At 38.7% G+C, this 20,088-nt stretch overlaps 2 protein-coding genes and 1 long non-coding RNA gene across 3 annotated transcripts; all 3 read right to left on the bottom strand.

The window, feature by feature from the left end:
- Positions 1 to 5,283: 5,283 nt before the first annotated feature.
- On the bottom strand, positions 5,284 to 8,517 carry tm4sf21b (transmembrane 4 L six family member 21b). The gene is made up of 5 exons (XM_032582248.1): positions 8,199 to 8,517; positions 7,442 to 7,507; positions 6,090 to 6,244; positions 5,786 to 5,978; positions 5,284 to 5,624 (listed from the first exon to the last, which is right to left on the bottom strand). The coding sequence occupies exons 1-5, from the start codon at positions 8,388 to 8,390 to the stop codon at positions 5,622 to 5,624; spliced, it is 609 nt and encodes a 202-aa protein (XP_032438139.1). The 5' UTR covers positions 8,391 to 8,517; the 3' UTR covers positions 5,284 to 5,621.
- A 2,973-nt stretch (positions 8,518 to 11,490) lies between these two features.
- mblac1 (metallo-beta-lactamase domain containing 1) lies at positions 11,491 to 15,429 on the bottom strand. Its single transcript, XM_032582247.1, has 2 exons — positions 14,937 to 15,429; positions 11,491 to 12,831 (listed from the first exon to the last, which is right to left on the bottom strand). Exons 1-2 carry the CDS (start codon positions 15,345 to 15,347, stop codon positions 12,592 to 12,594), a joined length of 651 nt encoding a protein of 216 aa, XP_032438138.1. The 5' UTR covers positions 15,348 to 15,429; the 3' UTR covers positions 11,491 to 12,591.
- A 1,401-nt stretch (positions 15,430 to 16,830) lies between these two features.
- Positions 16,831 to 18,194, bottom strand: LOC116732213 (uncharacterized). The gene is made up of 5 exons (XR_004341739.1): positions 17,946 to 18,194; positions 17,671 to 17,775; positions 17,308 to 17,374; positions 17,091 to 17,236; positions 16,831 to 16,998 (listed from the first exon to the last, which is right to left on the bottom strand). It is a non-coding gene; the product is annotated as an uncharacterized LOC116732213 (long non-coding RNA).
- Positions 18,195 to 20,088: the final 1,894 nt, after the last annotated feature.

Genomic DNA, 20,088 nt, shown 5'->3' with positions numbered 1-20,088 from the left:
AGGAGAACATTTACTTATTCTTGGACTGTTTCTGCAAGCAGGAAATGCCCAAATGGAAGTTCAGAAACATGCAAAAAGTGAATTTTGCATAATAGTGGCGCTTTAAATGGATCAGTTACTGGATCAGACCTCTTGCTTAAAGTGATTTCCAATGAGACAAGCAATAATATGTGAAGGTACATCGGTAATTCCAAATATAGCCATGTTCCATCCATCAACAGGCTTTGGGACATTTGCCTTCATCTCATCTGCATGACACTGTTAACAATCACATGCTATCATTCTAAGAACATACATAGGAGGACAAGCATTCACAGACATGGGGTCTCATTCATAAGACATTGTGTAGGAACTATACGGAAAGGGTACTAATGCCTTAAGGCCAAAAATGGCAGATGCCAAAAAGAATCCAGATTTATAAAACCATGCGCATGCACACCAGAAAGCAATTTTCCCTTTATGAAGCCCAGCTGCACCTCAACATTTGGGTACAAGGTAACCACATATTAACAAATAAAATGTGACAAGGTGTGAGGCAGTCAGACTGAACAAGTAAATACAATGGCACTGGTGCATAATTCTGTGTGATGGATTGGCATGGCTAGGAGACCTTGGTAAGGGGAACACCAGGAAGGAAATTCAAATTTTTGGGGCCTGATAGACTATAATGAGCGCTCACAACTGTGACTACCAAAACAGGAGGTGTTTTTACTATTCATGTCACTCACCAACATATTTCTGCCTCAGTGAAATTGTGTCTCTTTACCTTTGACCCCATGGTTTCGTTTGTTTTCTTTTTTTTGGCGTACACCATTTTCGGCATTTGGCTGTACATAAACATTTAGCATAGATCCTACACAATGCTTCCTCAATGAGAGCCCTGGTGATTCAGTAGGAGACAGTACCTGTCTGGAGAAGTCATCCACTGACTAAATGTTGTTGCATCTGAGAAGCAGTTCAATATAAAAACAGACAAACAAAAAAATACTAATGACCATTTCACATTTTTAAATGTTATGTTTAGTGATTTTTAAGACCAACAGTGTTTAACATAAAATACTCCTGAGTGAGCATTTGACTTGTTGTGTCTAGTAATATTGTAAAACTTTATAATGTCTTATTCACTTTCCAGTCATTTTCACAAGTTACAAAATACAAACAGTGCTTATGACAATAAATTGACCAAATCTTTGTTCAAACCAGGTGAAGTTTGAGTTCACACTTACTTGCGTCAACATGACGGTCTGAGGATTCAGGATGTTCTCGCAGTCAGCTCCCTTTCATGGCTTCATCTCTTCTGTTTCAGGGCTGTTGTTTATGGAACCTGGAAAACTAGGCACAATGCTGCCACCTAGAGGACAGAGGTGCACTAACATATATGTAAGTTTGTGTTGGAAGTGACAAATGAAAGAACCCGAAAACAGTTGCCTTCGTGGCTTTCACACTATTTGATGAATAGATTCAAAGCATGAGAAGGAGCTGAATTTAACTCGGTCAGATCAACAGGATCCGAGGTAGGAGAAGAAGCTGCTGGTGATTTAGTGAGAAGATGGAGGAGACGTCCTGGAGGTGGTGGGGTAGGGCCGCTGGAGACATTCTGAAAGAAAAAAAAACATAAAGTGAGGAAAAAACTGATAGCAATGACAGGGGAACAGAGGATGGGATTATTTTTTTGACATTTTAGGAGAATGGAATAAACTGCAGACTACGATCAATGATCAAAGTTCAACTCCAGCTACCTCAACTGGAGAGGTAGTCACTCCTCACAAACCGAAAACAGAGCAGAAAAATGGTCTAAAGAGAGAGAAATATAGCCATCTATGCTCAAAGCTGCAGCTGCTGCACTAAATGTGTTTTCAACTTAAAGTAAGCTGCAAAATCAAGAGGAAACTTATTGAGGCAAAAAGGAAAATTCCAAAAGCTTCACAGGTTAAGAATTATGCGCACACATTCCAGTCTTATACATTTTGTCCTTTTTCTGTCAGATAGTGTAGTTGTTGGCTGAGTTGTTTTGCCTTGTATCTGTAACAGACCTTAACAGATAAGATTAGAACTTGTGTAATTATTTTTATGAGAACAAATCTTTTAAAACACTCTTATAAATCCTTATGTGTGGATGCACGAAGATAAAATTCTCAGACATTTTGGTTTATAAGGAGGCAACATTTATTCACACCAAAACATTCTGATTTACGAAGCCTGATTTACACACCACGGATCGTTTCACACGGTGAACCTACAAGGTTCACAACGCTCTACAAGGCTACAAAACCGTCTGACTCCCGTCTGATTTACAAGAAGAAAATATGCATACCTGCAATTTGTGCCCATAAAGTATCAATAATAGATTTTAACAAAGAAGCTCCTTTAGATAGGAAGCTAAAGGAGCATCTGGTGAAAACTTGCAGGTCTGTGGTTGTTTGAACTGAACTCCACTCCACAGAACATTACAATTTAAATCCTGGAACTGATGTGTGTAATCCTTACTGATTTAAAACAATACAAGACAGAAACACCAGTTTCTATACAGTAAAGTAAGGTATTTATACAGTGTATGTAAACGTGTGGTATCAACTGCAAAATATAACAGTTAGTCTGTTCTCCACTGCTTTACTTAGGGGAAGTAAAACAAAGGCACAGAAGGAAACTAATTAATTATGCTCATTAAAAGTGGGCAGTGATAATACAAAGCACAGCTCAGCATGGACAGGAACAGGTTCTGCCTCCAGATTTAGAAGTAAAGCCGCTAATCACCTAGCTAAAGAGGTTAAGAAGCACAGCACCAGCTGCCCCACCCCCACAATACTCATTCCTCCATATGGACAAATTCAAAACTAAGCCTTCAGTCTGCTCAGACATGTTTCAATACAAGGTTCTGAAATGCTACTTGTTGATCTAAAATCACGGTGCGCCTCGGACAATACACACAAAACTATAAAAGCTGCACACACAAGCACTGATCTAACATTTGTCTTTTTCACACAAACCATAAATTTGAAAATCAGACCGTAAACAAACTAAATCTGTTTCATTTCAGATCATTTAAGTGAGCTACCTCTTACCGACATGACACAGGTAAACGTGTTTTTTCTGCACTCGCTTGTTGGATAGATGTCTGTTTAGCAACATGAATCAACCAGCAAACAGAACGCTGAAGAGGAGGTCGAATATGAAAAAACTGGAACAACTTCCACTCTGCTTTCCAGTCCAAACCAGTCTAATGTAGTGGCCCTTCACAGGAACCAGCCCAGAACCAGAAGATCAACACTTAGCAGGATGAGTTCACTAATTAGATCCTGATCTGCTTCTGACCGAGAAGATTTCAAACTGAGGAGGAAGCCGCCAGCCGGGACCTGTAACTTCCTGTAACAGAAGTTATTTAGCAGCTGGAAAGGCTCCAAGCTGATTTCTATGATGGCAACAGGAAAACAGAAGCACAAAGTGAAATGAATCAAAGCAAAATGTGCAATGATGAGGAGATGAGCAGAGATGCACTGTGAAGCAACAACTGTTTTGTTCTGATCAAATAAATGTTAACCGTTTGAAACTGAGAAATCACTGCAATCTGGATGCTCCACATTTACAACTAAAGCCTTCTGCAGAGCCGAGAGCGTCGCTTCTGCACTCCAGCTGAAACGGGTCACATCTGCATTGCTGCGACGAAACATGGATATTAGTTTTCCACCATAACATGAAAATTAAGTTTGGGAGATAAGATTAACTTTAAAAGTGAACAGGCTATTAAACTAGACGGGTAGAAGTGCTGCTGCTGCTGCTGCTCTGTGACTGTGAGAAACACTGTTTTTATGTCAGAACTGATGTTTTGTTGTTTTTAGGGGAATCCTGTAAATTTTGTGTGGAAAAAAAACAGGGCAAAAAAATCAAAAGTGCACAGAATTTAGTGAGTAAAATTTTCCACAGATGTCATCTACCTTTATTTTACTGTATAGACCTTAAACTTGAATTTTTTACTAGATTCTATTTTACTGCTGTTCTTTTAATGCTCTGACAGACAGAACTATAATAATAATAATAATAATAATAATAATAATAATAATAAAATGTTATAAATAAATGTATCAAGCAGCTCATTTTTCTATCTACTTCTTGCAACGCCTGAACGTTGTACTAACGGACCGGTCAGATACCGGATGCTGTGACACCTGAACCAGATTAAACCTGAAAACAAAGCTTTTAATTTCATCTTATCAAAAGTGAACTATTATTTATCATGAACTTTTACCTATCACTGTTCTCCTTAACTTAGTTTCATCTTCACATTTGTTGCTGTGGTGTGTTTTGTAGTCTGGATTAATAAAATAAACAAGACGAACTTACTCTGACCCAATAAATGTGTTGCTAATTAGTTAGCATGTACTCACCTTCAGCCAGCAGCAGTCCGCAGGCAGACGTGGACGTTCCCGTTTGAGCTGAGCTCCTGCTGGAGCTGCTGGAGCTGCAGCTCCCCGTCTCACCCTCCATTCGGCTTCTTCAGAACGTGCTTTGACCTGCTTGTGTGTGTTTATTCAGTGGCTGTCAGCAGGGGGCAGCATAAAGAGCAACACTCTTCAACAAGATGGCAGCTGCTTTCATTGACGGGCCCAGCTCTCAAGTAGCTTAGACAAACACGGATTCCCAAAGTTTCATTAATAGCTGACTCGTGAAGCACATTGAAAATGAGGTTCATGTAACTGTTTGCTTAGTGGCTCCATTAACTGAACCTGAATCATAATTTAGACTGGGAACAGTGTTCCCCTCCACGCTACCTTCACCCTGACCCAACGCTGACATTCACCTCTGCACTAGCTGTAGATTTGTACTGTTTTCTTCACACACTCATCTTTTAGCGTTTTATTGCACCTGCACCAAACTTCCAGCATCTTCTTATTCAGTATTTGTTTTAAATATCACCTTCATCCTCCAGCCCAGGATTGTTGGCCTTTAGATTATTTGCTTCACCTCGGCTGCTTGTAATAGTTTATGCCAAGTTTTTTTTTTTTTTTTTGTGCATTTAAAGTCCTTTAGATAATGAATAGATGTTCCTGATTTTATTAAATTTAAAATATATTTCGCATTGATAATTTATGGTTGTGATAGAATCATACCAGGAAGCAACATCTCCTTTCCAGTCATTTTTGCATCTCACAACATTTATCAGAAAATATTTATCAAGCTCCAGATGTGTTTACAGGGGAATACAAAACCGTCTGGAAAGCTGACTTTATATTTTCTGATCTGGTCAGCTATTATTTTACTGGAAACATAAAAAGAGGGGAAAAAATATGATGTGTTCAAAGTTTTATTACAAAACATTAAAAACAACTCTACATGCTCAAGTACACAAAGTATCTGAGATGAAATTTGATATTTTAATCTTTAAAGAAACGCAAACAAAAGAAACAATCAGCAGTAATCCCAGTCAATCCTCTTGACGAATCCATATTAGTAAGGCACATTTAAAGCACAAACAGCAAACCTGTAGTGTTGCCAGATCGGCATAAACTATTGTCTTAAATATTATGGAAAAAAAGAAACATATTGGTGCATGCTGACAGTGATGATGATAAATCTCTCTCAGGTCTTCGTCAAGAAGTCATGGTGTGAAGTTGATCTGCTTTGCTTTACTGTGGAGAAGACAGAGACAGAGATCAAACATCGTACTGCAGCACCTTCATGCAGAGAACAAAGGACTTCCAAATTCACCTCTAACTTCTTATCAGTGTTTTCTAGTCACTGATAGATATAGTGCTTTTTTTTAATATAATACTGGACTTTATGGGCTTACATCCTCATCCTTATCAGAGCAGGTTCCACAGATACAGCCGAACAGTCCGTTGATCATCTGGAAGGCACAGAGGACGGCCTCCAGGGCGGCGGCAACCAGCAGAGTGGAGAACAACCCCAAGTTGAATTCAACCACATTCTCTGGTATCAAACACCTGTCCCAACTGCCCTTGTCTCCCAGGTAGTCTCCAGAACTAAAAGGAAGAAAATTATCACTATCACAAAAGAGGAAAATAGCAAACTATTTAAAACATAATTATTAAATGAACCCTCCTCTCACAGTAGTTTCAGGTAAAAATACATACCTGTTCATAAAGGGTCTTCCCCATATTTCAGTTTCAATGCCATTGTCTGCCCTATAGTTACAAACTGGCCCATTTTGAAGACCCACAGCTGCAACGCTCAAACTGTAAATGGCTCCCGCCACACCAAGCGCAGCAAACCCAATGGACAGGAACATCTACACACAGAACAACACGAGGCAAGGTTAGATTATGGCTCTATAGTCATAAAACTAAAGGCATGGCACACAGCACAAAGATTGTCCTAACAGTAAAGTCTTCATTTTAGATCTGCATAGTACTGTCAGTACAAATGATGACAATACAGTCATTCAAACGTTTGGACTGATGGAACCCACAGAAGCCCAGATGAGTACAGGAGCAGCCAGCTGGGATTGAAGTGAGTTGATCATTTAAAACTCCACACTGGGAGCCGTCCAAGCATTTATTTCATCTTAATAAAGTCAAATGAACTGATGACTCCACTCCACTGGCATGGCAGTGGAGTGATTGCCTAGCTTAATACAGCCTGTGTGTTTTAAAACTGCTGACAGGCTTCCCCTCAGGCATTAGGCTACTTCGTTAGATCGGACCGGTTCCAGTACAGGTTGTAATTCATGCATTACTGTGGCACTGAATCAGCTTTGAACTGCATTAGTTTGTTATAACAAATGTCCTGAAGACGCGATGCTTATAAAAGGACACCAGATAAATTTCCTTTTCAGTTAATTTCTTCTTCATTCTGGATATTTTGAGGTTCTGGTTAAAGATGGCTCATGGTTAACTTCATTTACTGAACCAGAGAGCTAAACTGTAGCATGTTTACCAATTTGTACAAAAACAATATGCATAATTGTATTGCGATGCAAATCCTTTGATTCACTTTTCATGTTTCAATCACAACAAACATTTTTAACATGGCTTTTAAATGTCATTTGCCAAAATGACTTACGGGCAACATTTTGGTGGTAAAGAGAAAAGATGCTGGTTTCATTCCTTTTTGGCTGATTGAACTCTAGTGGTAGAATCAGAAGAGTTAAGCTCTTTGATATTGGTGGTCTGACTAAAGGAACTAAAGGATATTTAAATCATTAAATTTAATGATTTAAATATTAAATCATTAAATTTAATATTTAATGATTCATTTGCAGAGTGAACCATCAGATCCTGATGACCCAAATACCACATTTTTATCCCAAATGAAAAAATTAAATCATGTGTTTCAGAAAATGTCTTAACAAGCATCAACCTTCACTTGCTGATATAACAGAGTTATAGTATTAATAGATCATCTTAGGTCAACTTTTCCCACCATGCGGCCTGGCCCTTATCACTGCTGATCAACTGAGTTAATTAATGCCAAAGGTACGACTCACCCCACAGCGGTTGGCGCAGCAGCTCTTTGTACTTGTCAGATGAATGTGAATGGCAGGAATAAGGATCTTTGAGATGAAAAAAGACAAGAGGGCACAGGGAGAGAAACGTCAGAGTTATGTGATGTCTACCTGTCCAAACACTGAGCTGTGAAAAATTCACATTGTAACCAAAAAATAGAGAAATTACAACAAAAAAACCTGGAGGGAGCCTGAAAAATGTTAAAAGGTTATACATTCATTTTCAGTTTGAAGATATTTTTGTTAGTGCAGCTCTGCAAATCTGTCGTTTATCAAAGGAGTGCCGTTACCAGCGGTTACCGTGTGTCTTTAAATTACACCATAAAGCAATTTTATGGCTCGCAGTTAGACTACCGCCAGTTTTTTGACTAGCTGGATTTTGCTTGATAATCCTCTCAAGCAAAAAAAAATAAAAAAATCAGTAGAAAATTCATTAATATCTTTAAATCCCTTTGTTAACAATAAAAGGATCAATTATTTAAAAGAAAATCTGCGATGTGGTCCAAAGAGACTGAAAGCTGAGCATGTCAAGAAAAAGAAAGAGGCAGGAATGTTCCCGATAATCAAGTTCTCCTTATTTGGCTTGTATCAAACCATCAAAGCATGATTTCTGTAGGCCTACCTGACTAAAGAAGCATTCTGTCATAAAGGTAAACCACACTGCTCTGTCCGTCATTCCTCGGCTCAAATTAAAAAAAACAAACATTCCATAGCAGGTAATCTGCAGAGGTCTACTCACCATGATTCCTCCTCCAATAAAGCCTCCCATATATTTCACTTCATCTGTGAGCCTTGGGTCACTTTCGCTGTCTGAAATTGCATACTCGGTACTGAAGTCAGGGAAGAAGAGCATGATGTTGCAGATGACTGACACCAGAGCCAGGACATAGAGAGGGACGGCAATAAACTTGGAGCATGCCCCTGTGCACATTTTGCCTGCTGGATGGAGAAGCTGTCCTTAAACAGAAGAAATCAGTTGCTTTGTACAGATCCGGTTGATCAAATACTTCATTAAATTCCAAACCGCTTCAGTGATCAGATGCAACTGGTGGAAATTGATGAGATGCTTATATATGTTACTAAGGGTGGAGCAGTTAAAGGTGGCGCAACAGGAGATAAGGACATACAAGTTAATTATCATCTGAATTATGATCTAGTCTGTAATTTGTCTGATTGTGCGGGTGGAAATAAGTTCCCATTAAAAATATGGCTTGTTAGGCACAATAATTCAGTGTCTTAGAGTCACATAGAATAAAATAAATAAATAAAACACTCCACGCTGTCCATGTGTTAGAAGCTGTTAATTAATAATACACTTTGAATATCAGCGCTTCATTCTTTGGTGGTGGTAATTTTGAGTTGTGGATGTTCAATGATTTTGACAGGTTTTGATGCTTAATATTTTTAGTTATGCGGTTTGTGCTATGATCAGTGGTGATCTCAAAATGGCTGAGTCAGAGCTATAAACCACTGTCATCAGAATGACAGGTCACTGATAGAGACCAACCCTGCCTAGCCTATCAGTGCCGATGACTGTGTTTATTTATCTTATCAATCGATGGACTTTAGCCACACATTGTACAACATTGTAATCCCTTAATAGATAAAAAATAGTGCCCAAGTATACATCAGAAGCTTTCACTGAGGTATGCTGCCATCTTTATTGTGATGTAGAAACACTGCATCGTCATCACATTTTCCACTGAAGCTTGGTTTTTAATATTGGTGGTTATCATTTTGTCTAGTTTAGGGAATGAAAACCAGGGTCCCCTCCAAAATCTTAAAACAACTAAAATGGTGATAACTAAAATGGTGGGCATCACTGGTCCACTGGTGATGTCAAGGTTTGGACAGCTATTCCGTAGTACCCCAATTAAAATGTCAGAAATGTTTTAAAACGCTTGGTATGCTGAGTATGTAATGATGACCTTCTCAGGTCATGTACATTATGTAACACAGAACATTGACTGTCTGACCCAAAGCAATGCAGTGGAACATAGAAAGCATGGCGGTGGTGCATTAGAAATCTACTTTGTTTTATTTTCTTTCAGGTAGTTATGCTGGCCCTGCATTGAAGTGCCGTCTTAATGTGGTGAAGGATTGTTAGCTGGAGTGTTAGCTCCTGGTGGAGTATGACATGGCAGTTTCAGGGTAGAGGTCAGACTAAGAGCAGTTCGGTGAAATGGCTGACCACAAGAAACAGCTAATCTTTCCCCAGATCAGGCAGACTGGAGCAGCCTTGTGGAGCCAGGCTTAGAGCAGGGGCTTAGTCAGCAAGCACCTATAGCGTGTTTCCACCCAAAAAACTTTTGGTTCAGTTTGTCATCCTTTGAACATTGGTGCTTTGTTAAGAGCCAACTTCCATGTCCATCAGTTTTGGCAACTAAGGATGCATCATCAACAGCAGTAGGAGAAGGTAGCAGCAAGATGGAGGAGTTGAACGTATTACTGTTTTTTATCATATATCTTCATAAACGGACTGCTGCACATTCTTTGCAGCCGGTTTTCTTTGCTGTTTCATTGTTCAGTTGACCAGTCCACTGATGATGTCATGGATAGTATAGAAAAACCAGCTATTCTATAGTGCCCAAGTTAAATCACAGTGGAACCGCTTTTGTTCTGTGGGAACAAGCAAAACCGGTTTGGGAAACGGAAGAGGCTCCAAACCATGCTGGTGGAAAACGCCTTCTAGTGGTCTGGGATTCAGCCAAGCTTAGCCAAAAAGGCGTTTCAGGACACCTCCTTCATGTGGGTCCATCATCTGCAGAGAGAAACATCGTGATCAGGTGCCATGCGCGTCGCAAGGCAGTCAACTTGCAAGTAAACCTGCAGTAATCTGAACAAAAAGTAGTTCAGATTACCCGGCCTTCTTTAGATATTGTCATGGGAGAGGACTTCAATGGGACTTCAATGGGACTCAGACTTCTTGTGTATTCTAAGACGCAGATGATGAAGTCAGTGATGCGTCCTATTGATGCGTACGGTCACCATATGTATATTTGACCAGCATCTATAATAAAACATACCGCATGTATAGTAAGCTCATTACAACTCGCTACACCACCAGCTGATAGGTGATTAAATGTGAGATTTTGTAAATCACACAAACTTGTTTTAAAGCTTTTATGCAGAAACATACTGATATATATTCATGATGAAAGGTTCTAGAGATATTTTCCATTAAACCCAGTAAACATGGCCTTCATAAACAAACAATATTAATGTTGTGCTGAGGGTTTATATAGAGCTCCACCTCTGATTCAGTTCTTTCCTTTTGACCTATCAGATTATGTAACACAGTGATGGGTTTCATGGGTGAGCCAAACTGTTTATGACACTTAAGTCATGATTTTCCACTGGTAATACGTCTCTGACGGATTTAAGACACATTGATCCAGACACACCCACAATTTTTTACAGTGACAGACATGCAAGCACATACATAAAGAAATATTCTATCATTTCATTAGTACTTCATTTGAATTCAGAATATGGTTAGACTGTATCTGAGATTAAATGTTGCATATCAAAGAATGCATTATTAGGTAAACTGAATATGAAGTAACATTCTGAGTTAGATGAAAGAGCGGAGAGTTACTGGCCAGAAGGAGCTGGACCCTCAGCTCCACCAATCACAGCGGTGGAAACACTTGTTGTCCTGCTGACTTCAGAGGATGGTTCACTTGGATGAAGGCGACTGATTTGTGAATTCTTTGGTAGTTTACATTAAAAGAAAAAGGCACAAAACATCAACAAAGAAATAAGAAAAAATATTTCACATTTCACATTTGAGTTAATTTTTTTCTATTTAATTTAAAAATGCATTATCATCTAATCTACTATGCAGAGTAACATTAGTATGAAACATTAGTATGAATATTTGGGTACTAAGGTCATGCGGATAACAACAAAATATATACTAGCACGTCTAAAAAATAAAGAATGTTGCATAAAAGCGCATTATTTGTTGCTAGTCATCTCAGAAAGTGAAACTTGTATATAATATGGAGTCATAATAATACATAGACTGATATATTCCAAGCCTTTGTTTATTATCATTTTGATGATTATCAGCAGGACGCTGCTGATGACCTGCAGATTTAAAAGCTGCAGGACATCAAGCTCCTAAATATGGTATATCATGTTCAAACTATAAGTTCAAGTTTGTGTTTAAAAATGCAACAATATGTATCAACGAACATTTACATGTCAGTACATGAGATTGTAGCCAAGTGACTAATTTCCATCTCTGGTCCCATTGGCTGGTTGATGCTAAAACACATTATGAAAATCACATCACACTTCTAGATAAGGGAATGCATACATATTATATTACATATAATAATTGTTGATACTTTAAGCTTCCTCAGAGCTATTTTAAAGCTCTTATAAAAAAAACACATTAAAAAAAAGAAAACAAAAAAGGAAAAGGACTCAACAGAGGCAAATTCACACCCCAGGAAACAAGATTAAAACAATCTAATGAATTAATGAAAATGAAAAAAAGTGATCATTCATGCTTTATGTTAAGCTAAGTGCTCTTTGGACACTGGATCAACAGCAGCCTAGGCACGATTTCCCTGATTATGCTTTCATGTTAGGTTTGAAGCCTTAATGGAAAATGATTGGTGAGTCCTGACAAGACCTCTGACCTCAGAATTAAAACCCTCATTTTATTTAGCCACAAAGAAACACAGTGATGCACCACATTCTTACTAGAAATCAATTAAGAATTTTTGGAAGCATGACATTGATATTTTAACCGATGCATCCCGAATCATTTTGCCATTCATTCAGGCTTAGATTACCATGTCATGTTTACCAACCGTCAAAGTTCACAGAATAGCAGTAACCCTTCAAAAGGTTGATGGAAATAATGTTTATTTTCAGGCAGCACATATGAAGAATTTTTCAAAGAAGGAATTCAAAACATCAAACTTAGAAAATAGCGTACTTTTAACAATCATAACATAAAGTAGAATGATCACTCCTCGTGTGTGAACATGTGCTATTCAGTAGGATTACGCAGCATAAACTTTGACTGAATTAACTCAATAAAGCTCAGGCGGTGGGATAATAATACACCAAGTTGTAAATAAGCCAAGTGACATCAGCACATCATTTTGATGTAATCAGGTTCTGAGAACTCTGAAAGGAAGTCCATGTCCTGGTATAATGACATCAGCAGTATTCAGAGCTTTCTGTCGACTGACTTCCTGCACTGCACTGTTCATACTCAAATCCTTCCAGCTGTTGTCGTCAGACCAGCACTCAAATAAGTCCCCTGCAACAAGGACAGTCCCAACAGATGTCCCCTCCACCTGGACACTGACGTCTTGTCCCGTGTGGCCCGGGGTGGGAACTACGCACACCTGTGATGGAGGAAGACTGGATGAACACCGGATGCACTGAATTTAACAGGCTTCGTAGAGATGGTTCACACATGATTTTATTTAATCCGTTTCACAGTGAGCGATATTTTGATTATTGTTCCGATTCCTGATGATTTCACTGTGATGCTAACAAGTAAAAAGGGGTGGAAATCGTCAGGAACAATGAACGACATAAAAATACAGAACTGTCACTTGATCTGACAGGACATTCTTCTGGGGACATACCATGTGTCCCTTAGGTCCAATTATTTCATTATTCATAACAAATTTGTTCAAAACATAATGCAGTTCAGAATGAAGGTAAATGTTGCAACTTTTGATAAGATTCAAAATTATTTATATATGTATCTTACTATTTTACAGAATGTTTTTTTTTTTTTTTTGGTAAAACCATTAACTTCCTGCCTGGTTCATTCCATGTGAATTTACAAGTCATTTCTGAGTTCCAAGACAAAACTAAAACCTGAAACACCTCCTGGAGATTGATTATTCTGCTTTTGATTTTTTGAATGTTCCTACTACGTAAATGTTCCTCGGACTCGACTTACGAGAAAAGGAGATGGGGTCTTCTCCGTTGCTGCTCCTACTCTATGGGATAATCTACCTTTCCAGATTAGATCTGCTCACAGCCTGGATCATTTTAAATCGCTTCTTAAAACTAATTTTTATTCTTTGGCATTTAGTTGAGGCCTGATACTGTAGCTCTTCTGTTGTTTTTTTTTTTTTTTTTGTTTTACTTATTATTACTCTTATTATTTTAACATTATACATATACTGTATATTTTTTCTTGCATTATTTTTCTTTTTCTTTACATCAACTTATTTTATTATCATTTTTTACAGCACTTTGGTGCAGTTTTAAAGCTGTTTTTAAAGTGCTCTATAAATAAATTTGACATTGACATTGAAACTTTGGTTTGGGAGAAGTTAACACTGAAATTCAGGAATGGCATCTCATCTATCCTAACTGTGCTGTGTTTATGTGTTTATGTTTCTGAGGAGTTGCATTTCCTTTCCCAGGGTCTTCAGCCATTTTACTGAGCTGTCAGTGTGACCACAGCTTTCTCTGTAAAGGGCGTTAAGCAGTGCAGCCCGAAGCTTCGCTTGGCCAGTCAGCTGGCTGAAAGGTTTCCACAAACAAAATCAGTTGTCTAGAAATAAACTTTATTCTGCTTGTCTGTTTCGCAGCCAACTTGCAGAATCTACTCATTATTTCCTTAGATAGAAATTGTTTTAACCAATTTTAATAATAAATTGAACTTGACTGCATGGTTTGATAATTAAGATTAATTTGATGTATAATTGGATTGAATTGTTTTTTGGGGTTTTTAAAAAAAAAATTTTTTTTACATATGTTGTGAATTGCTGCAGAACAGTCAGTTCTACAGTCGGAGCAGAACCAGACAGTCCGGATAGTCCAACTGATCTAATATCAGCTCTCTTACTAAATCAAAATAAAAAAAATTTAAAAAACAGTTTAATACAATAATAATTCTAACATTTAAATCAAATTGCTACCTTATTTTAGCAAAAAATAAAATAAATGTGGAATTTATATTTTGTTTGTTTTAAATAAAATTTGAAAAAGTATTAAGATCCTGGTGGCAAAGACCAGGATCATTGTGAAGCTGTGGTTCTTTATGGTGTTTTCACTCATTACACTGAGAATCTATCCAGACGGATGTCTGCCAGTTTCCAGTTGCTGGAACACCAGAGGAGTTTGCCATCTGTGGTGCAAGAACTATTAGCAATACGAGCAAATAACGGTGGATCGATGCGTATCTGCAACCTGTACAGAACACTTGTACAGAACTGTGTATTAGTGATTCAAAGAGTAGCCTTTAGAATAATAATAATAATAATAATAATTGACAGATTATTTCTGCAATAATCACATCATCACTGTTGTGTTTTAAGGTGAAAGTTGTTGGTATTCTGACTTCCAGGGTTGTTACAGTTAAGATTTCCGAGGTAAACGAAACGCACCGCATGAATCTTTCCAAAGGAGAAAAGAGAAGCTTCAGTCATACACAGAATGTTTTGGTGAAGTTTAAATAAAGTGTTGCAGGCGATGTGATCCTTACATGATCATCCACAGTGTAGACCTGTCCCTCTGCCAGCTGGTTGGGACGGTAAATGTCTCCCTCACTGATATCATATCCCACTATAGTCAATGCAGAAGGGAAGAGATTCAGATTTCCAATGTGATCTGAATGTCCGTGAGTTCCCACCACCAGCTGTAGATCCCCGGGCTCCAGGCCTCTTCGCTTTAATGACTGGAGGAGGAACTCCCGGTCCCACGGCCCCCCGGTGTCCACCAGGATGTCCATGACTCCCCTTATGAGGGTAATAGTCCCGTCGGCTCTAAACGACCCATCAGTCTGAGGGACGCAGTAACCGACTTTAAGGACGGACACAGAGTACGGCTGGCCCGGGAAGTCCAGCTGAGTCTCTGACAAACACACTCTCTGATACTGATCACACACTGCGGCCATCTGACCCAAAAATTCAAACGACTTTCTGCACAAACACACAAACTGCTGCTGGTGTCTGTGACCCACAGGCTGGACGCTTCTTCTTCTTCGTTATAAGGACTGATCTATGGGGGAATGCTGCCCTCTTTCGGTCCAGACATGCAACTGAATAAAAACTTCTGTAAACGTTTGAAGAATAAAGCATGGTTAGCGTTTTAGTGTTTTGTTGATATGATATGGATAACTCTAGCAAAATGTTCCGAAGTAAGGATGCCTTATTTTGAAATATTTTTTGCTAATTAACATTTAGCTTCCAGCTAAGACTAAAAGCTAATGTTAGAACCATAATGGGCATTTATTTTGATTTTTTATAAACAGCTGCTGTTTGACGAAAACAAAGGATTAGCTGTGTCTCAACAACATGTGTGATGAATTAAAATGAGTTGAAAATGACTCAAAATGTGTTGAAAGTAGAAACTGAATCTGAGTCTGAATAGTATGCACAGTGCAGAATAACAAGGAAGGCTACGCATGCTGCAAAAGGGAATTCTGGGGAATAAAGACAGAATTCTAAGAAAATAATATTGTTTTGCATAAATTAAAAGATACACATTATTATTTTTATTTGACTAATTTATGTGTGCTTATTTCACTTTGTGGATTGAAAGAGCTTTGAGTAACACCAATAATGTCAATGTCTGTGGTTATTATTTTATTATAATGATTGCCCTGTGCCACTCTCTTCCTCCTCTTTGAGCTCTGGATGGGAGCATTTCCAGATAGCAAAATGTGGACAGGCAGAAACATTGGATCCATGTTGAAGCCTGACATTTAAAAAATGGTCGGTGACTTACATGTTGAGCCAACGTTAGGTTTTCAACCATAACTTATACTGTGCTCACTTCTCCTGTTCGTCACTCTGGTTCAGTGACTGAAGAAAAAGCAGCAGACTGTAAAAACCCTCCACAGTCTCGGCTCAGACTGGAGGAAAGGTGTTCATAAGTCAGAGTCTGAGCTGTGAAGCCTTAAAGGACAGTTAAAAACCATCGGTGTTGGTTACTTGGAGTTGACCGACATGATCCACCAACTGGTTCAGCTTCCAGTTTGTTTCATTGGTTATGAGTCCATGAGGAAAGAGCCCTCTGGGTAACTTTTCTACCCAACCTTTCAGTGAATTAGTTGAAGCTAAGGGTCGAAGGTCAACATCAGGATACTCCGTCAGTGTGACTGTCTTGTGTTTGTTTTTAAAATGTGAATTTTGTATTGATGAAACTACAAATGAATTAACTTACTAAAAAAATACATTTCTTTTAATCCTGTTCTCCAGTTTGTGCTTTGATCAGTATGAAGTTCTATTAAAAATGTGGGCCTTCCTTTAATATATAATGTTTCCAAAAATGATTATGGTTAAAAAAAAATAAGACTCCAGAAATAACAGATTGAAAGAAGAACATTTTATTAAACTCAAGAGTTACAGCACTGATGAATTTTGTGTTGTGGACCATTAATAATAAAAACAATAACAAATAGAAAACAAAGCTGCCTTCTAACTATTTATTCTGACATTTTGTTTTGGCTCTTGAATAATCAGAATCTGGTCTCCAGCCAGGCACCAGAAACCTCGCTGTCCGCTTCCAGAGTCATTGATGTTTTAATTGGCAGGAGAGTCGAGCTAAAGAAACAGAAGAACAGATTTGAGAAAAGCCGAGACAAACGCACGTCGTTAAATACTGAAACTTTGCTGAGATGTCTCAGCAGCTCTACCTGCTACATCCAGAGTAATGGTGTCAGGTGAGGTCCATCTCCCCAGCGGTCGGTTTGTCTCAAACCTGAAGTGACGCTGGCCCGCATCGCCCAGCTTCACACCCCGAATCTGAGCCGAACGGCTCGAATCGCTTCCCCCGGTGTAGCTAGAATGCAGGGCAGCCTTTCAGTAACGTCATTTTACTGTAACAATCACAGCACTTGCAGTTTTTCTCACCGCGGCTGGAAGGGCTGATCTGGTTGGGGTCGGTGTGGTGACCACATAACGCGCCTCACAGTGTGACCTGGGGGAGTTTTACACAATGTTGTTCACTTAAACATTTCCTAAAGCCATAAACAACATATTTATACTGACATTTTATGAGATACACCAACACAACATACTATTAGTGTGAAGTGGGGGAAAAAAAAAATTCAAACTTTTCAGATTTCTTATACTAAAAACAAGGGACAGAATTTTCATGCCTCTCCAAAATAATTAAATATTTAATTTGGGTCTGTTACATAAAACCCCAACAAAGTACATTTACTTGTTTTCGCAAACATTTGAACCGTCCATCTAAAGAAACAAATGATCCACCTGAGGGGTGTAGTCGTAACGGCAGGGCAGAGTCACTGTAGTTCCTGCACACACACACACAGATCGCTCTTCTGGAAAACGACACACTCCACCTGCTCCGAGTATCTGGGAGACACAAACGCTTTGAATCTTTCAATTGTCGGGGCTCTAATTTAGGAATCTATGCACAAAAAATACAAGTAACAAAAAACATTTGAAGCAAACAAATGTATATGTCACAGTAAAAATCATGGAAGTGCACAAGAGGCCAAACAATTTAAACCTCAAGAACTCACCCTCAGAGTGTCTGCATCCACCTCAGCCAGTCACTTCAGGATGTTTGTGTCCCTGACAGTGATGGAGGCGAGGAGGTTTTATAGCGATGAGGGAGGCTCAGTGTTTGGCATCTGTCAGATGGGAGGAGGGGCGAGGCAGATGGGGGTGAGTGTGAGTTTGAAAGTGATCGGCTCCTCATCTGTCGTTGTTTGACCCGTTTCCACTGTTGCTTTTTATGCCACTTCTCCATCTGAGTCTGCCTCAAAAGATGAGCTAAAAGAAGAAATTGTGACATCCTTGTGATCTTATCACTCCTGCAGCGCTTTCAGAGACGCGTGTCTGTGCTACAAGTCAAAGGTCATCAACCTGCGGTACGTGTCAGATTCACTTGTCATGTAACAGTCCTTCATTCCTTCTTCTTCTGCTCCTTCTCTCTTAGGTATGACAAACGTACTGTAGTAGGTTTTTTAAAGCTAACTTCACCCAAATAAGGCTCAATGTTACTTTAGTGGATTCACAGGAAGGGGCTACAGGCAGCCTGGCATCTTCATGGGGATTTCCAAAGTAAAAGCTCCTAAATGCTGATCAAAGTAAAGCATAAGAAATGGTTCAGTAATATTTTACTGGAATCATAAGTGTCATTCAATACTACATCAGTTATTGTGTACAAAGTTAGACATAATTTCTGACTCTCTGGAAGTTTTCAGAGTGTGATTACGCCACTACAATTTGAGAAATAAAAGGATTTTCAAAATTGTTTTGGCACTAAAGCTGCCAATAAATGTGTTCAAATCCCAACAAGCCTAGAACTATTTTTCATAGAAGCACATAGAAAGGTGCAGGCACTATAGAGCTGCTTTGAGTCGTGTGCAAAAGACACAACGGGAGGGGGGTGGGGGAATTTAATGAGAATTGTTTACTGCACTGTATGTATAAAAGTGTTTTAGCGTTGCTCACTGTAAATAAACATTTTGCACATTAAATTATTATTTTTTTTGCTTATATGATCTAACAGGAAGGAATACCAAGGTTTCAATTCTTGAATAATTAAAGAAAATAATCTCAACTATAGAATGGCTGAAAAGTTACGGTTGTAAAAAATGTATTTAGTACTAACAGATGGTGTGTAAACCTGGGGCCACTGGATCGTCTGCCTTTTTTGTCAGGCTTTGTATATTTGTTTTAGTCCTCAGTCCTCTCTGTCTTCTCTCTCGTGATTGGTTCAGTGCTGTTGTCTTGTCTCTATTATGCTGGAGAATCATCACATAATAATACACACATTCCTTAATCTCTGTCTAAATAATAGATGATTGAAAGAGACTTTCTGATCAAATCATCATCATGTCCTCACCTTTTCCACAATCTGTTACAACCAGTAGATCAGCAGGTGGAGCAGGTCTTCTTCTTTAATTGTTGGTCAGCTCAAGTCATGTGACATGAGTTGACGGAGAAATGAAATAAAGAGAAAACATAACAGGATTAAAAAACAGAGAATATACATCTACAGAAAAAAGAAAAAGTTAGAAATTTGACCTCAATTTCATCCATATTTAAAATTGTTACTTGGGTAAAAATATGTTTTCTTACTTTTTTTGTCAACAGGGTTCTCTTATCTTCCTCCATCTGACTGGTGGTGTTGAAGGTGGAGGTTTACAGGCTGAGGAGATCCAACCTGAAATGATCAGAGACATTATTGATCTGCAGACTCTGAATCTGGGATCAGAAACCAACGCTGGGTTCTCTACAATGTTTCTAAAATTGCTTAATATTCAACATCTTACTGATGAACAGGTAAAATTTCAGCATAGGATTTTATGGCAATGCTTGATTTGTTATTGAAGGACCTACTCACATGATGTCTGTCTCTTTATTCTGTGTCCTCAGGTGTCCCCCCGTTGCATCAGGAAACTTCATCTCGGGATTTCCAGCAGGATTTTCTGTGTCCCTTCAGTCCTCTGTGTCTTCTCTCTCCTGATTGGTCCAGCGCTGTTGTCTTGTCTCAGTGATGCTGAAGAATCAACACATGATCAGACACACTTTCCTTAATCTCTGTCTAAATAACAGATCACTGAACCAGACTCTCTGATCAATTCATAAACATGTCCTCACCATTTATAAAATCTACTAGAACCAGTAGATCAGCAGGTCCTCTACTCTATTCCT

This window comes from Xiphophorus hellerii, chromosome 14 (genome assembly GCF_003331165.1).
Source record: "Xiphophorus hellerii strain 12219 chromosome 14, Xiphophorus_hellerii-4.1, whole genome shotgun sequence".
In the NCBI taxonomy this organism is placed as follows: Eukaryota; Metazoa; Chordata; class Actinopteri; order Cyprinodontiformes; family Poeciliidae; genus Xiphophorus; species Xiphophorus hellerii.
This window is presented reverse-complemented; position numbering and strand designations above follow the sequence as displayed.

Excerpts from the sequence above, each read along its gene's own strand:
- tm4sf21b (XM_032582248.1), bottom strand. The coding sequence starts at position 8,390 with ATGTGCACAGGGGCATGCTCCAAGTTTATTGCCGTCCCTCTCTATGTC. Across the intron at positions 7,508-8,198 it reads TTATTGGAGGAGGAATCATG|ATCCTTATTCCTGCCATTCA; the intron begins GTGAGTAGACCT and ends TTCATCTCAAAG. Across the intron at positions 6,245-7,441 it reads GCTGCGCCAACCGCTGTGGG|ATGTTCCTGTCCATTGGGTT; the intron begins GTGAGTCGTACC and ends TTCTGTGTGTAG.
- mblac1 (XM_032582247.1), bottom strand. The coding sequence starts at position 15,347 with ATGGCCGCAGTGTGTGATCAGTATCAGAGAGTGTGTTTGTCAGAGACT. Across the intron at positions 12,832-14,936 it reads TCTACACTGTGGATGATCAT|GTGTGCGTAGTTCCCACCCC; the intron begins GTAAGGATCACA and ends CCTCCATCACAG.